Below are 16121 nucleotides of genomic sequence, written 5' to 3' on the forward strand. Positions count from 1 at the left end.
CCACTGAGTCCCTGACTTGGCACTTGCTGATGTTTTCCCACTTCTTCACCGTCCCAGGTTGGTGAGAAGTCTGCTCTGGTACTGGCTTCAGCTTACTCATATGGTCTCTGGTAGCAAGGTGGATGGTCCCTTTGTGGTAACAGCTTCCCTTCTACCTCCAATCATGACTGGTCCCCCCGGCCAGCAGAACCGTCTCTTCTGGTTGGACTACAAGCCCGCAATCCCAACCCTGTACTACTTCGATAGGCTCTCAGATAGCTTAGCAAACAGATGTCCCCAGGATAGGCCTTAGGTTTTTGGCCTAGCAGCCCGGGGCAATACGACACAAGTCCATCCAGACAGCCGTCCAGGTGGCACAGAACCCCGATCACCTTACTGCAACCAAATGAATAGGCTCTCCCAGCAGGCCAAGGGACCCAAGAAAATCCCTGCCCATTTGCTGAGACACCCCATTCATTCCTAATCTGTCCTTGCAGTGCCCTTGTCGTATCTAATGTCACCAGATACCTGGCCGTCTAGTGACAGAAGAGAAAAGTGCACCAAATCCAGAATTAGTGCGAAAACACTTGACGTCCTAACAATTGGTCAAGCAAATATCACTTGGCAAATAAATTTAATAGCAACTCTGCCTAAACTTCAGGATGTTACACTAAGTAATTTGCATTGAATGTGTTATCAATAACAGAAAAAGCAGTAAAATAGATCCCCTACAGCCAGCAACAATAGATCCCCCTACCAACAGTAGAACCCTGAAGCAAAATACTCCTTCCACCACAAATAGATACTGCCCTGCAGCAAAACACCAGAAATAGATATGCCAGCATGAATAGACCCCTCCATCAACAGTAGACCTTCTAGCAACAATTGACCCCCCAGAAACATAAATACCACCCCATCAGTAGCAATAGACCTCCCCAGCAACGAGAGACACCTCGGCACCGCTTGCCTTTACATACAGTGCCTTGAAAAAGTATTCCTGCTCCTTGAAATTTTCCACATTTTGTCATGTTACAATCAAAAACACAAATGTATTTTATTGTGATTTTATATGATTTTCTTGCCACAGATTCTCAATTGGATTTAGGTCTGGATTCTTGACTGGGCCATTCTAACCCATGAATATGCTTTGAGCTAAACCATTCCATTGTAGCTCTGGCTGTATGTTTAGGGTTGTTGTCCTGTTGGAAGATGAACCTCTGCCCCAATCTCAAGTCTTATGCAGACTCTAACAGTTTTTTTTTCTAAGATTGCCCTGTATTTGGCTCCATCCATCTTCCCATCAATATTGACCAGCTTCCCTGTCCCTGCTGAAGAAAAGCATCTCCACAACATGTTGCGGCCACCACCATGTTTCACGGTGGGGATGGTGTGTTCAGGGTGATGTGCAGTGTTAGTTTTCTGCCACATATAGCGTTTTGCATTTAGGCCAAAAAGTTAAATTTTGGTCTCATCTGACCAGAGCACCTTCTTCCACTTGCTTGCTGTTTCCTCCACATGGCTTCTCGCAAACTGCAAACTGGACTTCTTATGGCTTTCTTTCAACAATGGCTTTCTTCTTGCCACTCTTCCATAAAGGCCAGATTTGTGGAGTGCACGACTAATAGTTGTCCTGTGGACAGATTCTCCCACTTGAGCTGCGAATCTCTGCAGCTCCAGAGTTACCATGGGCCTCTTGGCTGCTTCTCTGATTAATGGTCTCCTGGTATGGCCTGTTAGTTTAGGTGGACGGCCATGTCTTGGCAGGTTTGCAATTGTGCCACACTCTTTCCATTTTCAGATGATGGATTGAACAGTGCTCTGTGAGATGTTGAAAGCATGGAATATTTGTTCACTAAAGTTATCTAACAAACCTCTGAGGGCTTCACATAACAGCTGTATTTATCCTGAGAATAAATTACACACAGGTGGACTCTATTTACTAATTAGGTGACTTCTAAAAGCAATTGGTTCCACTAGATTCTAGTTAGGGGTATCAGAGTAAAGGGGGCTGAATACAAATGCTCCACACTTTTCACACATTTATTTGTAAAAAAAAAAATTTGAAAAACATTTATCATTTTCCTTCCACTTCACAATTATGTGGCACTTTGTTTTTGGTCTATCACATAAAATCCCAATAACATACATTTACGTCTTTGGTTGTAAAATGACAAAATGTGGAAAAGTATATTCAGTGCTGGAAGTGCAAGAACTGCATTCCTCCATGCTCCCTCCATGGTCCTATCTCTCTCTCCCACTCTCTCTCTCTCTCTCTCTCTCTCTGGGATGTGCTGATGGAGAAAATGAAAGTACAGTTAGGTGAAGGCAGGATAGGCTTCTCTGAAGAGAAAAGTTTTCAGTGATTGCCTAAAAGTGGATAGAGTAGGAGATAGTCAGACAGATTGGGGTAGGGAATTTCAAAGGATGGGAGAGGCTCGGGAAAAGTCTTGGAGAGGATGGGAGAAGGTGACGAGGGAGCTAGTGAACAGGAGATCTTGGGAGGAATGAAGAAAACTATTAGGTTGGTATTTTGAGACTAGGCTAGTGATGAAGTTGGGGGCAGAGCTGTGTATGGCTTTGTAAGTTATTGTTAGTATTTTTTAATTTAATTTGTTGGGTGAGTGGAAGCCAATGGTGGGATTGGCAGAGTGGGCAGAGTGAGGAAGCAGAAGCTGAGCAGTTGGAAAGGTGGATGAGTCTGGCAGTAGCATTCATGATGGACTGAAGGGGGATAACTTATTTAAAAGGTAAGTCAATGAGTTGCAGTAGTCAAGGCGAGAGACAACCAGGGAGTGGATAAGAAGCTTTGTAGTGTCATTGGTTAGAAAGGGGAGTATTGTTGAAATGTTGCAAAGGTTGAGGCGGCAAACTTTGGAAAGTGATTGGATGTGGGGCCAAAAGGAGAGTTGAAAAAGATATTGAATTAGAGTTAGATCTTTTCAGAATGAGGCAATTAGAAGCCTTTATTAGATCTAAATCAAAAATATATGTAGAAATAAGGGCATTAACTAAGTTTGAAGAGATCTGTTTGAAAGGAGACGAATTGAGACATTTGATGTCTTATTTTTATAGTATGTTAATAGAACAGGAGACTCCACAAGAATTGCCTTTCCTTCAGGCCTGGGAAGGAGATTTAGGGACTACGTTCTCCTCAGAACAAAAGAATAAGATGTTGCTGTTTAATCAAAAGGCCTCGATGGCAAGCAGATATCAAGAAGGGGGATATAAGATCCTTACTAGGTGGTATAGAACACCAAAAGTGTTACATCAAATTTATCCCCAGATATCAGAGACATGTTGGAGATGTTTGGGAGCGGAGGGAACATTATTACATATTATTACATATTTTTTGGGAATGTCCAAAAATAAGTGTTCTGGGAGATGGTAGTTGATACTATTGTAATGATAACAGGAATTGACCTGGGAGATAAACCGGCAACTTTTTTGTTGCTGGATATTCCAATGGCAATAGAAAGATTTAAAAATTCTTTGCACCTATAGATAGCAGCAAGGGCATGTATTCTGGCACTGTGGAAAAAGAGCAGCCCTCCAACTAGAGCACAGTGGTTTCAGAGAATTGCAGAAATCCAACAAATGGAAAATTTGACAATGACAATGAGAGATCAAGATGAGAAATATCAGAAGATTTGGGCTCCATATCTAAAATATAGAGAAAGTAGATGCAGAACATTTGAAATATCGTAGAGCTGGCGAATCATGGGAGGGGGGGGGGGGGGTGAAGAGGCGAGGGGGTGGATTATTATGAAAACTCCCTTTTTTTTCCCCGGGAGGGAAGGGTGAGGGATGGGGGAGGATGATGTGGAATTGAGATATAGATTGAAATGTTATAAGATATAGCTGTTAAAGAAACTGTAGGTATATAACGAAATGTAATGTGCAATCTATAGAAAGAAAAGATGGAAAAATAAAGAATTTATAAAAAAAAAAAGGAGAGTTCAGAGTCCAGGATAACACCTAGCAGCCTGGCATGTGGAAATGGGTAGATGGTTGTGCCATTGCTATTGACAGAAAAGTCAGGGGAAGAGGCACATGGGGGAGGAAATATTATGAGCTTAGTTTTGGTTAGTTAAGTTTGAAGAAGTGGTGAGACATCCATACGGATATGTCTGTTGGTAAGTTAGTGATGCATGAAGGAACTGATGGAGTGACCTGAGGGGTGGAGAGATAGATTTGTGTGTCGTCAGTGTAGAAATGATATTGAAAGCCAAGGGAGGCTCAGCTGACCCAGGGAGAAGGTGTAGATTGAAAATCAGAGAGGTACAAGAACAAAACCTTGAGGGACCCCAATGGAGAAAGGAAGAGGAGTGGGGGAAGTAGAATTGCAATTGACACCGAAGGTGCATTGGGATAGGTAGGATGAGAACCAATGAAGAGCACAGTCACAGAGACCAAAGGAGTGATGTTTTTTGAGGAGGAGATGGTCAACCGTATCAAAGGCAGCCGAAAGGCCTAGAATTAGTCATACAGAATAGTGTCCATTGCTTTTTTTGCTGTTATTAAGTAATTTGTGAGTTTTAAAAGAGCAGTTTCTGTGGAGTGTTGCGAGCAAAATCCAGACTGAAGGGGATCAAGAAGGCTATTCTTAGTTAGGTGGTTACTTGGTTGTAGACCAGGCGTTCAAGGAGTTTAGAGGAAAAGGAGAGCAAGGAGATAAGGATTGTTTAGATTGGTAGGGTCCCTGGATTTCTTTTTTAAGTATGGGGGGTGACCAGTGCATGTTTTAGAGAGTTGGGGAAGATGAGGGAGAAGAGAGGGAGAAATTGAAGATGTGGGTTAGAGAGTGTAGGATAGAGGCAGAGGGTGACCATAGTATTTTAGAGGGAATAGGGTCCAGGGGACAGGTGGTTAGGTGTGCGTTAGAAATTAATTTAGTAACCTTGTCTGTAGTAGCAGGGTTAAATAAGGGGAGTGTTGATTAGACCTGTTACATGGGGTGTTAAGTGGGGTGTTTTAGGATGAATTGATAACATTTGATATTTGTTTGGTGACCTGATCAGAAAGGAGATGATAAGATTAATCTTAAAATGTTTTCATTCATTTATTTTATTTTACATTCAATTAGAACATGCACAAAAGCTTTTTACTGAAAATAACGGATTTGTAATTCTGGTTGCAATCTATAATAATAAGCATGTGGTACCAGTTAAAAACATATTTGCAATTTCAAAAAATTCTGATGGTATTCTCAAATAAACCTGTCCTGTCCAATCTACAGAGCTCCCTTGAATATGATTTTATTGGATTGAAGTAAAAAATTGTTACATCAGGTATTTATATTACTTCTATAGGCAAACCTTTTTAGAGTAAACCTGGATAGACTTAGGGAGGATTATAACCCGTCATGTTTTTTTTTTTTTTTTTTTTTTTAGCCATCTGAGTTCCATTGGGGAGATTTCTCTTTACTTCCCGTCCCAAAACAGGAAGTGAGAGGAAATCTTTCCAAAGTGAGGGAAAACCTGGTTGCAACCAGAACTTATTACCCAAAATTTGGGATTTTCTTTTACTCTCGGTGATAATGGTAAACTTAAACATTTTGAATAGATTAAGAGAGGGTTATTTTTGGCATTTTTGTTCCATTGCAGAGATTTTCACTCACTTCCTGTCCCATAGCCAAAACAGGAAGTGAGGACATTTCTGCAAATTAAGGGAATTCTTTGGGGACCCCCAGGTCACCAGAACTAGTGTCTCCATTGGAAGTTTTCTCTCCTATTACTTTTCTAGGGACAACCCAACATTTTTGGATTTTCTTTTAGATTTGATCATAGATGTGTGCAGCCTGTATGCATATATACAGTATCTCACAAAAGTGAGTACACCCCTCACATTTGTGTAAATATTTTATTAGAACTTTTCATGTGACAACACTGAAGAAATTACACTTTGCTACAATGAAAAGTTTTAGGATGCCCTACAGATGCTCAATAGGGTTTAGGTCTGGAGACATGCATGGCCAGTCCATTACCCTCGGCTTCTTTAGCAAGGAAGTGGTCATCTTGGAGGTGTGTTTAGCGTTGTTATGTTGGAATACTACCCTGCGGCCCAGTCTCCGAAGGGAGGGGATCATGCTCCGCTTCAGTATGTCACAGTACATGTTGTCATTCATGGTTCCCTCAATGAACTGTCGCTCCCCAGTGCAGGCAGCACTCATGCAGCCCCAGACCACGACACTCCCACCACCATGCTTGACTGTAGGCAAGACATACTTGACTTTGCACTCCTCACCTGATTGCTGCCACACACACTTGACACCATTTAAACCAAATATGTTTATCTTGGTCTCATCAGATCAAAGGACATGGTTCCAGTAATCCATGTCCTTAGTCTACTTGTCTTCAGCAAACTGTTTGCAGGCTTTCTTGTGCATCATCTTTAGAAGAGACTTCCTTCTGGGACGACAGCCATGCATGTGCACTCAACTTCTTTGGTCAATGATGGCGACACCTGTTCCAAGTGGAGCCTGTCCTGTTAGCTCAGTTTTAGGGTCATGGCAATCGTCTTATACCCTATTCCATCTTTATGTAGAGCATTAATTCTTTTTTTCAGATCCTCAGAAAGTTCTTTGCCATGAGGTGCCATGTTGAACTTCCAGTGACCAGTATGAGAGAGTGAGAGCAATAAAACCACATTTAACACACCAGGCTGCAAGTTGTGTCAGTTACCACTAAGGTAGAGGCCTCCTTAAGTTTCTCGGCCTCTTAAGCCCTGGCAAATGAGCCCCTTCATGTCGCTAGTAAAGGGAGAGTCTCTAAAGTTCTATGTTTAGAGATAACTGAGATGTTGTTAGAAATGTTGGAATTAGTGAATTCTCTTTTGCTGTACACCTGCGTGTATCCACCTCAAATGGACAGCCTGGTGCTATGTAGTACCAATCAGACAGGTGGTATAGGCGTTATTAGGTAATGTTAATAAAAATTGCTTAGTGCAATGTTGGCTACTTTTTTTTGGAAAGTGGTCTCAGGATTCTCTGCCAGAGTGCTTCCAGTGGCAGTTGTGTGTGGAAGGTGCTCAGGGGAATTGCTAGATGAATCAGAAATGATAGACATAGTGGAAGTCTCTCCGTATGTTGGTGTGATGAGGTGCATTCCTGTTGGTGCGGTCCGAGGTGTGGCTGAGCAGTGGTTGGTACATGGCTCGTGTACTGTCTCACCCACTAGACCTCATGTGAAAGAAGGGCCCGGAACTGGCGTGGCAGTAGTGGGAATTCTAGCAATCACTCACAAAGAGGTGCAGTTTGAGGTACCGGAGACACTCTGACAGGATATAACAGTGTTGGTAACTGTAACAAAAAAGTGTTTAAACCCATGGGGAATGTTGTCTCACAGTGCACTGGGTTGCTTCTTACTGATGTGGGTGAGGGACACTCTAGAGCATTGTTGGACAGCTCAGAGGTATTGGTTGAGGTACCAATGGACATAGATATGATTAAAGAGATTGGTTTGCAAAAATGTGACGAAGAATGTTCGTTGGTAGGACCGTCGCTATTGGAGTGGTTGACCCTTAGGGGCGATGTGAAACTGTGGGAAGGTCCCATAGAGAGTAACTGCTTGCCTGTAGATTGTCCCTCCACATGTACACATATAAATGCTTGCCTGTAGATTGTCCCTCCACATGTATACATATAAATGCTTGCCTGTAGATTGTCCCTCCACATGTATACATATAAATGCTTGCCTGTAGATGGTCCCTCCACATATACATGCAGGTGTACAGCAAAAGAGATTTCATCAATGTACAAGAGGTCCAAATGACACTGACAATATTGATTTGAGTAATCCATTGTGGAAATTTTCTATTGAGGTTAAACAGAAGGATGCAGTGTTAATCTCAGATGCTTTGGTTGCCAAGGTTAACCACACAGCGGTTAGTGAAGCTGAGAAACAGATGATGTTGGTTAATGTAGCGACAGGTAGTGAGAGGGGTCAGTCCCTGACAGATGCCATGGAAGTGGGTCCCCAACAGTCACGGGAGAGTAGGTCTGTGGGAGAAAAAAAGAAAGGGAGGATCCAGAGGCCAAAAGGTAGAAAGAATAGAGAGATTAGTGGGAGCTCACGGTTTAGGAAGAAGTGCTTGTGGAAGCACACCCGGACGAAGATGCAGGTGGAGTGCCCCTTTAGAAAAAAGGTTAGGCAGGTTAGGACTCCTGCTGCTGATAGTTGGCAGAGGTGCCAAGGTAAAGTGCTGGTTGAAACATACCCGGAAAAAGAAATGGGCCTACCCAGCTAATGACTGCCACAGAGGTATGTAAGCCGGCTGTATTATTGAGGGAAACACACTGTGTGGGATTGTAAATGAAGTAACTTTAATTGCCGGATAAGCAGCAGTAGAAAATTATACTTACAAAAGTGGAGTAAACAGTTCTCTTGTAAGCATATAAGGCACAGATTCACAGTCCATTCACCAAAGATACAGAATGCAGCTCAGTAAACTGGCACTGCAGTTACTATCCCTCTCTTTAGGCTCATCAGTGGTATACAAGGCACATTTGATCACTTGCCATAGGCTGGAGTCCATAAGTCCATCTTAGATGATCTTCTATCACAAGCACAGCAGCAGTGTTAATAGGCAGGACTCCTGAGGATCCCCGGTTCTGTCCCTGCAGGTTGGAACACTCTTCCTGAATAAGGCCTAGCTTTCCCTCACAAGCAGTAAACATTTCCCTCACTCATTCCACACACGTCTCTCAAAATGGTCACTGGGCTCTCTTTTATATGGAAGCTAACAGAAAATGGTGGACAAAATCTTGAGAGATCTTGGTACCAATCAGAATATGTGGCTTTTCCAAGATGGCTGCTGGAGACCAGTTAGAGAACAGTGATACCTTCAACCATGGGTTGAAGGATAGAAAATTGCTCTATCTGTCTATGGGCAGGCTGTTTTGATAGGGGAAGCCCTCCCACTGCGTAATTGTATTCTGACAGCAGGAGGTTTCCCCACTGTCAGAATACATTAGCGTAGTGAGAGGGATTCCCCTATCAAAACAGCCTGTCCATAGACGGATAGATGCGCCTATGGCCAGCTTTAAGGTTAGGTTCACACCTATGCGTTTTTTTAATGCTTTTTGCAGAAATGCAGTACAGTCCATTTAACATGGTTTCTTATGAGACATGTTCACATCTATGCTTTTTTCAGCGTTGCGTTTTTGGAAAGGGTCAGGGACTTTTTAAAAAGCAAACCGGTGCATTTTTGGTTCAATAGACTTCAATGGAGAAGCTGCAGGTAAATGTAAATAGTAATGGTAAATAGTGCATTTTTGCCGTGATTTGCTTTTCGTGTTTTTTAATCCACCCAACAACAGCAAAGAATGCAAAACGCATCATAAAATGTGCGAAAAATGCGCTAAAAACACATGTACAAAAACGCAAAATGCACTGCAAATGCAAAAAGCTTTTCAGAAACGTATCAAAAGCAAACTGCATAGGCGTGAACCGGAGCCTAAGGTGACAATGTCACTGTACTGTATCTATGCGATGTCACCCTAGGACAGGAAGTGTGCTAGAACTACAGAACCCACCACCCTCTCATATTAACTATAACATAGAACTGTGGTGTTTTATAGTCCTCAGAGAAAGCTGGAAACAATGTAACTGATAAAAGTGCAGCGCGGGCAGTTATTAGCTCTCATTTCTGACGGGATGAACCGTTTTTCTTGTGGCACTTATCGAACGGATATAAAAATGTTTTTATTGGTACATTTAACAGACTAAAAGGAAGCAAATAAGAGAGATTCATTGTTATATTTTCCATGTGCTTATATCACTGATTTGACATTCTCTGGAAGACATTTCCCCCTCCAGGCCACTTTTTGTGATACGGCACTGCATTACTTTAACTGACAATTGCCTGGTCCTGCGACGTTGTATCCAAATAATATTTATGTCTTTTTTTCCCACAAATAGAGCTTTCTTTTGGTAGGATTTGACCACCAACAATTTAGAAAAAAAAAAAACTATATTTTTTACTGACTGCTATAAAACACATTCAATAAAAAAAATGTAAAAAAATCGAATGTCTTCATAAATTTAGGCCAATATGTATTCTGCTACATATATTTGTTAAAAAAAAAAAAAAAAAAAAAAAAAGCACCAATAAGCGTATATAGATTGGTTTACGCAAACATTATAGTGTCTACAAACTATGGGATATACAGTATCTAACAAAAGTGAGTACACCCCTCACATTTTTGTGAATATTTTATTATATCTTTTCATGTGACAACACTGAAGAAATGACACTTTGCTACAATGTAAAGTAGTGAGTGTACAGTTTGTATAACAGTGTAAATTTGCTGTCCCCTCAAAATAACTCAACACACAGTCATTAATGTCTAAACCGCTGGCAACAAAAGTGAGTACACCCCTAAGTGAAAATGTCCAAATTGGGCCCTATTATCCATTTTCCCTCTCCGGTGTCATGTGACTTACAAAGTCTCAGTTGTGATTGGGGAGCAGGTGTGTTAAACTTGGTGTTAGCGCTCTCACTCTCTCATACTGGTCACTGGAAATTCAACATGGCACCTCATAGCAAAGAACTCTCTGAGGATCTGAAAAAAAAAGAATTGTTGCTCTACATAAAGATGGCCTAGGCTATAAGAAGATTGCCAAAACCCTGAAACTGAACTGCAGCAAGGTGGACAAGACCATATAGTGGTTTAACAGGACAGGTTCCACTCAGAACAGGCCTCGCCATGTCGACCAAAGAAGTTGAGTGCACGTGCTCAGTGTCATATCCAGAGGTTGTCTTTGGGAAATAGACGTATGAGTGCTGCCAGCATTGCTGCAGATGTTGAAGAGGTGGGGGGGTCAGCCTGTCAGTACTCAGACCATACGCCGCACACTAGATCAAATTGGTCTTCATGGCTCTAGTCCCAGAAGGAAGCCTCTTTTAAAGATGAGGCACAAGAAAGCCAACAGTTTGCTGAAGACAAGCAGACTAAGAACATGGATTACTGGAACCATGTCCTGTGGTCTGATGAGACCAAGATAAACTTATTTGGTTCCTTGCCAAAGAAGCTGAGGGTAAAGGTGATGGACTGGCCAAACATGTCTCCAGACCTAAACCCTATTGAGCATCTGTGGGGCATCCTCAAATGGAAGGAGGAGGAGCGCAAGGTCTCTAACATCCACCAGCTCCGTGATATCGTCATGGAGGAGTGGAAGAGGACCCCAATGGCAACCTGTGAAGCTCTGGTGAACTCCATGCCCAAGAAGAGGGTTAAGGCAATGCTGGAAAATAATGGTGGCCATACAAAATATTGACACGTTGGGCCCAATCTGGACATTTTCACTGTATTTATGAAATTTTTATTTATTTTTTATACTAGTAATGGTGGTGATCAGCGACTTATAACGGGACTGCGACAATGCGGTGGACAATCGGACACTGTTTAGGGACCAGTGTCACTAATACAGTGATCAAAATCAAAAGGTTAAATGCATGCCTAGCCCCCCGTCCCATAGGCATAATCTCAGTTTTCTGTGTATTGCAGATGATCGGCGGGTGCTGGAGAAAATCGAGTGCCCAGAACTTGCAGATTAGCTTTTGCTGTGAATTATCACAGCAGAAGCAGCCCGGCAGCAGCGCACGTGCATGCCCCCTGCAGGCGGTAGTCTGGAATGACATATACTAAGGAGGCGCACATCTGCCGCCCTGTAGCAGTAAAACTACTATGGGGCGGACAGCAAGCAGTTAAAAGTGATCAAGGTCAGCTGTAGTTGTACTAGAAATGCAGTAAATGTTACTGCTCCCTGACTTTCTCATTGTATTCAGCTAAGACTTGTTCATTCAAAACAAGGGTTTGTGTTTATAAAAATCTGCAAATTGCTTTAAATGGAAAATTACTAGAACATTGTTTATTTTGCACTTTGTTAATATCCCCCGTGTGGTTTTGACTGATGAAGGCATCCCACGCAAACTGGGGGGGGGGGGGGGTGGAACATAGAAACTTTATACAGAATGTATCACTAGTGGGAACTGTAACCAGGACCCCAGCGCTGCAAGTCCACGGTACTAATCACTGTGCTACTGTGTTGCCCACGCTTTATATCTGGATCATAATAAGAAAGGTTGCTGAGAAAGGTTGAACTTGCTCGCCTAATTAGCTAATCATCACTATTCAGGAACAGTGCGAGTTTTATGGAGGCTACAAGTAATTAGTAGAAAAGAATGAGTTATTAACATCTGATGGGACTAATTATTATGCAACGCAGTGAAAGGTTATTTAATCTCCAAGATTAAATAAAAGAACGCCGCTAGGGTTTTTTTTTTTTTTCATCTGAACCAGTTCAATACTATAACCCTAGATTCTTGGGCCTAGAGGAACAAACGTTTCTGGGGAAAAAAAATAAAACTTGCCATTTATGATTTTCCCCTGACTCTAAGGGGTGTATTTATAAAAAAAATATGCATAGCAGTTTGCCTGTTGAATGTTCTCGGGCTATATTCTCTGCAATTTGAATGTGTGAATGAGTAAAATACTGCATTAGAACCATTAGATGGCGCTGAACAGCACGCTTATTTCCAATGATCGTCAGCGCCATCTAGTGGCCCTAACATGGTATCTTCTGCATTCGCACATTAGATCTGCAGAGAATATTGCCTGAGAACATTTCATTGTTGTTATTCTTGTTCGTGTTGTTGTTGTTGTTGTTCTTCTTCTTCCTTGAGATGTTGACTCAACGCTCTCTCTGGCCGCAATGACAGGGACGCGCTGTGCGGCGTCTTTTATATAGGGACATCGCCGGGTGATGTCCCCGCCCCTTATGATGCAGAGGATGCTGGGACTGTGACATCATAATGTCATAATCATAACAAAGCACCCCCCATGTTGAGGGCACGCGGCGACATTGACTTCCTTCACTAGTCCCGGTTACCTGGAGCCGCATTCAAAATGAACAGACTTTCCTCCGTGTGCGGGAAAGTCCGTTCATTTCAAAAGTACGGTGGACTAGCACACACACGGCCAGATTGTTTGACTCAATTTTTGAGTCAAAACTACTTTCTAAGTCCGCTGGACTTTTGGGGAAAAAAAGTCAGCCGGAGCCCACACACGGGCGGATAGTCTGATCGTGTATACGCGGTATTAGTGTTATGGAGGAGGTCTGGTGTTAGAATTATTGCTCTCACTCCAGCGTGGCGATATGTAACATCTATTGCAGCAACATTTTCATGTGTAGGCGCCCCCCCCCCCCACGTGCGTTTACTTGTACTTGTGTATATGTGGGGGCAGGGGGCCTCCAAATTTTTTGGGTGGGAGGGGTGGATCTTGTGTGCTTGGGAGCAACAATATTGTTTTGCAATTAAACATTTATTTATTTTTTGTTTCACTTATGTTTTTTTTTATCACATGGGAGGCAAAGAGTCCCCCATGTGATGATTTGTTGGGTGACACTGGATGTATTGCAATGCAAATTGCTTTGCAATACATTCCTTCCCGGCTATGCTAGCTGTGGAAATGACAGGGTAACCTGGAAGTCATACATGTCACTTTCCGGGTCACCAACAAGTCACGCATCTGCTCCCCTCCACCCGCTGGCACCTGGCGTGTCAGTTCTGGGCCCGCAGCGAGCGGAGCTTGGAATACATGGCGAGTGCGGTAGGCCTCACCAGGGGTGTATGCAAGCAATTGGGCTGACCTGGCATCGAAAGGGCTAAAATAGAAATGAATTGCAAAATATTTGTCTATATATTAAAAAAAATGATATTGATCTTTGATATTGATCACATAACCTCTGTTCTCTGCAGAAGAGTGGGGGGTGGAGACTGTTGGACGTACAACAGCATGTACAATGCACTCTGAACTATAGATGGCGCTGTAATATACTAGCATCTGTGTGTTTATATATGCTTGCATATTCTGCACAGGAAGTAAGGTTTATTTTCTCTCTGCTCTCTACTGTAATGCTGTTCTCACGCATGCATGCTGTTCTCCTAAGCAAGTAAAGTTGATTTCTACATTCCTCAGGATCGCAGTGTCTCATCTTATTACATAACCAATGGAGACTGTAAGGGCATGTGTCAGGAAGCAAAGAAAAAACAGTACACTGATCTTCCCAGTGAGTAGCTGGTAAAGGGGGCGTGTCAGCACAAGTGTTGGCAACTGGAGGACAGGCAAGCTGTGCTCCTAGCACAGCAATTAAACTGACCAGTGACCACGCTGGGATGGATTGTATCCCTGCCTAACGTGGTAAGTTTGAAATAGGAAAGCAGGGGGACTGGCAGGCTCACCAGGTATTTCACACAAAGGAAGAAAGGCAAAGAGAACAGGATACTTTTTAACACAAGTACATGGTACAACATACACATATCAGGAGTATAAAATGTTGGGGTAACATAATGTGATGGATATTTCACTGCCTAATAAAAAAGGTGAAAGGAGATGTAGCCAAACTAGACTCAGGATTTGCATATAACATCAGTTGCCCAAATCTCTGAATTGACATGCAGTATGCAGTAACCTCAGCGTCAGTAACCTGGGCTTCAGCCCAGAATTCCCAGTTTGTACAGTTTTGCTTTAACAATTATATTTATTATATTTTTTCATCACAGTTTTGCTTTTTTTTTCCTTTCTCCTCTTTCAGGGGCGGCAGCGCTCACGGGAGCCGTCACCCACACTGTCTCCACCGCCGTTATCTGTTTTGAGCTGACCGGTCAGATATCACACATCCTCCCCATGCTGTTCTCTGTCATCATGGCCAATGTGGTGGCGCAGAACCTCCAGCCCAGCTTGTACGATTCCATCATCCAGACTAAGCGGCTGCCGTACCTGCCAGATCTGTCTGGCTGTTCTGTCAGGTGAGCGGGAAGGTGCTGTGTTGTTGATGTCTGTTGTAATTCTGCCAGTCTCGTGATCCAGGCGCCTCCACCAGAGGGCAGCCTGGTGACCTCAACTTTTTCTTGCTACAGTTTAGCTATACAGTTTGGTCACTGACCCGCCCCCAGCCTGCTATCCAATGAAAGCGGCTATATTGCCCTTAACCTGTATTACCACCCTTTAAGCCACGATAGGCATAGATGAATATTTTTACTCATTCTGTGGTGGATCTGTGCTGACTCTTTCATCCCCAAACCCTGTACTAACTAATTAACCGCACTTGCTTACTGGGCACGTATATCCCCTTCCTGCCCAGGCCAATTTTCAGCTTTCAGTGCTGTCACTCTTTGAATGACAATTGCGCGGTCATGCTACACTGGCGCCCCAACAGGTCATGTTTTCAGGATTTCCAATTATTTTGCACAGGTCATGTGATCAGTTTCACTGCCTTAGTAATTACCACAGCCATTTTATCTGAGGGAAATCCTGAAAACATGACCCGTTGGGGCACCTTGAGGACTGGAGTTGAGAAACACTGCTGTACCCATATTATTATTTTTATCATGTTTTTCTAAGTGATTTTTCAGCAAAATAAAGCATGAGGCATGGATGGGTGAGGGGAGTTTGTTTTGAATATTAAAAATGAATTAAATAGCGCTTTTGGTTTGTGGTGCTCAGTTATGCTTGTAAAAGAAAAAGGAAAAACCTGCACTCGGACTGACAGACAGAAGCACCAGGTGAGTCTGAATACAAAGAAAAAGCAAAAAAATAAAAAAGACAGGTGCGCTTATACCTTTAACCACTTTCTCAGACCGGACCATTTTGCTGGCTTAAGACCAGACCACTTTTTGTGTTTCGGCACTGCGTCGCTTTAACTGACAATTGTGCGGTTGTGCGACATGGCTCCCAAACAAAATTGACGCCCTGTTTTTCCCACAAATAGAGCTTTCTTTTGGTATTTGATCACCCCTGCCCCTGCGGTTTTTATTTTTTGCGCTATAAACAAAAATAGAGCGACAATTTTGAAAAAAACACATTATTTTTTTACTTTTTGCTATAATAAATATCCCCCAAAAATATATAAAAAAACGTTTTTTTTTCCTAAGTTTAGGCCGATATGTATTCTTCTACATATTTTTGGTTTAAAAACTCACAATAAGCAATTATTGATTGGTTTGCACAAAATTTATAGCGTTTACAAAATAGGGGATCGTTTTATGGCATTTTTATTAATAATTTTTTTTTTTTACTAGTAATGGCGGCGAACAGCGATTTTTATTGTGACTGCAACATTATGGCAGACACATCTGAC

At 42.5% G+C, this 16121-nt stretch overlaps 1 protein-coding gene across 4 annotated transcripts in view; it reads left to right on the plus strand.

Moving 5' to 3' along the window:
* Positions 1 to 16121, plus strand: part of CLCN1 (chloride voltage-gated channel 1) — a 238176-nt gene that overhangs the window by 180936 nt on the left and 41119 nt on the right. For all 4 annotated transcript variants that reach the window (XM_077455098.1, XM_077455099.1, XM_077455097.1 and 1 more), the window contains exon 15: positions 14577 to 14790. In XM_077455098.1, coding sequence (XP_077311224.1) covers positions 14577 to 14790 — 214 coding nt within the window. The remainder of the gene's footprint in view (positions 1 to 14576; positions 14791 to 16121) is intronic.

Source organism: Lithobates pipiens, unplaced genomic scaffold (assembly GCF_037356315.1).
Source record: "Lithobates pipiens isolate NorthernLeopardFrog02 unplaced genomic scaffold, aLitPip1_a1.2 Scaffold_25, whole genome shotgun sequence".
Taxonomy (NCBI): Eukaryota; Metazoa; Chordata; class Amphibia; order Anura; family Ranidae; genus Lithobates; species Lithobates pipiens.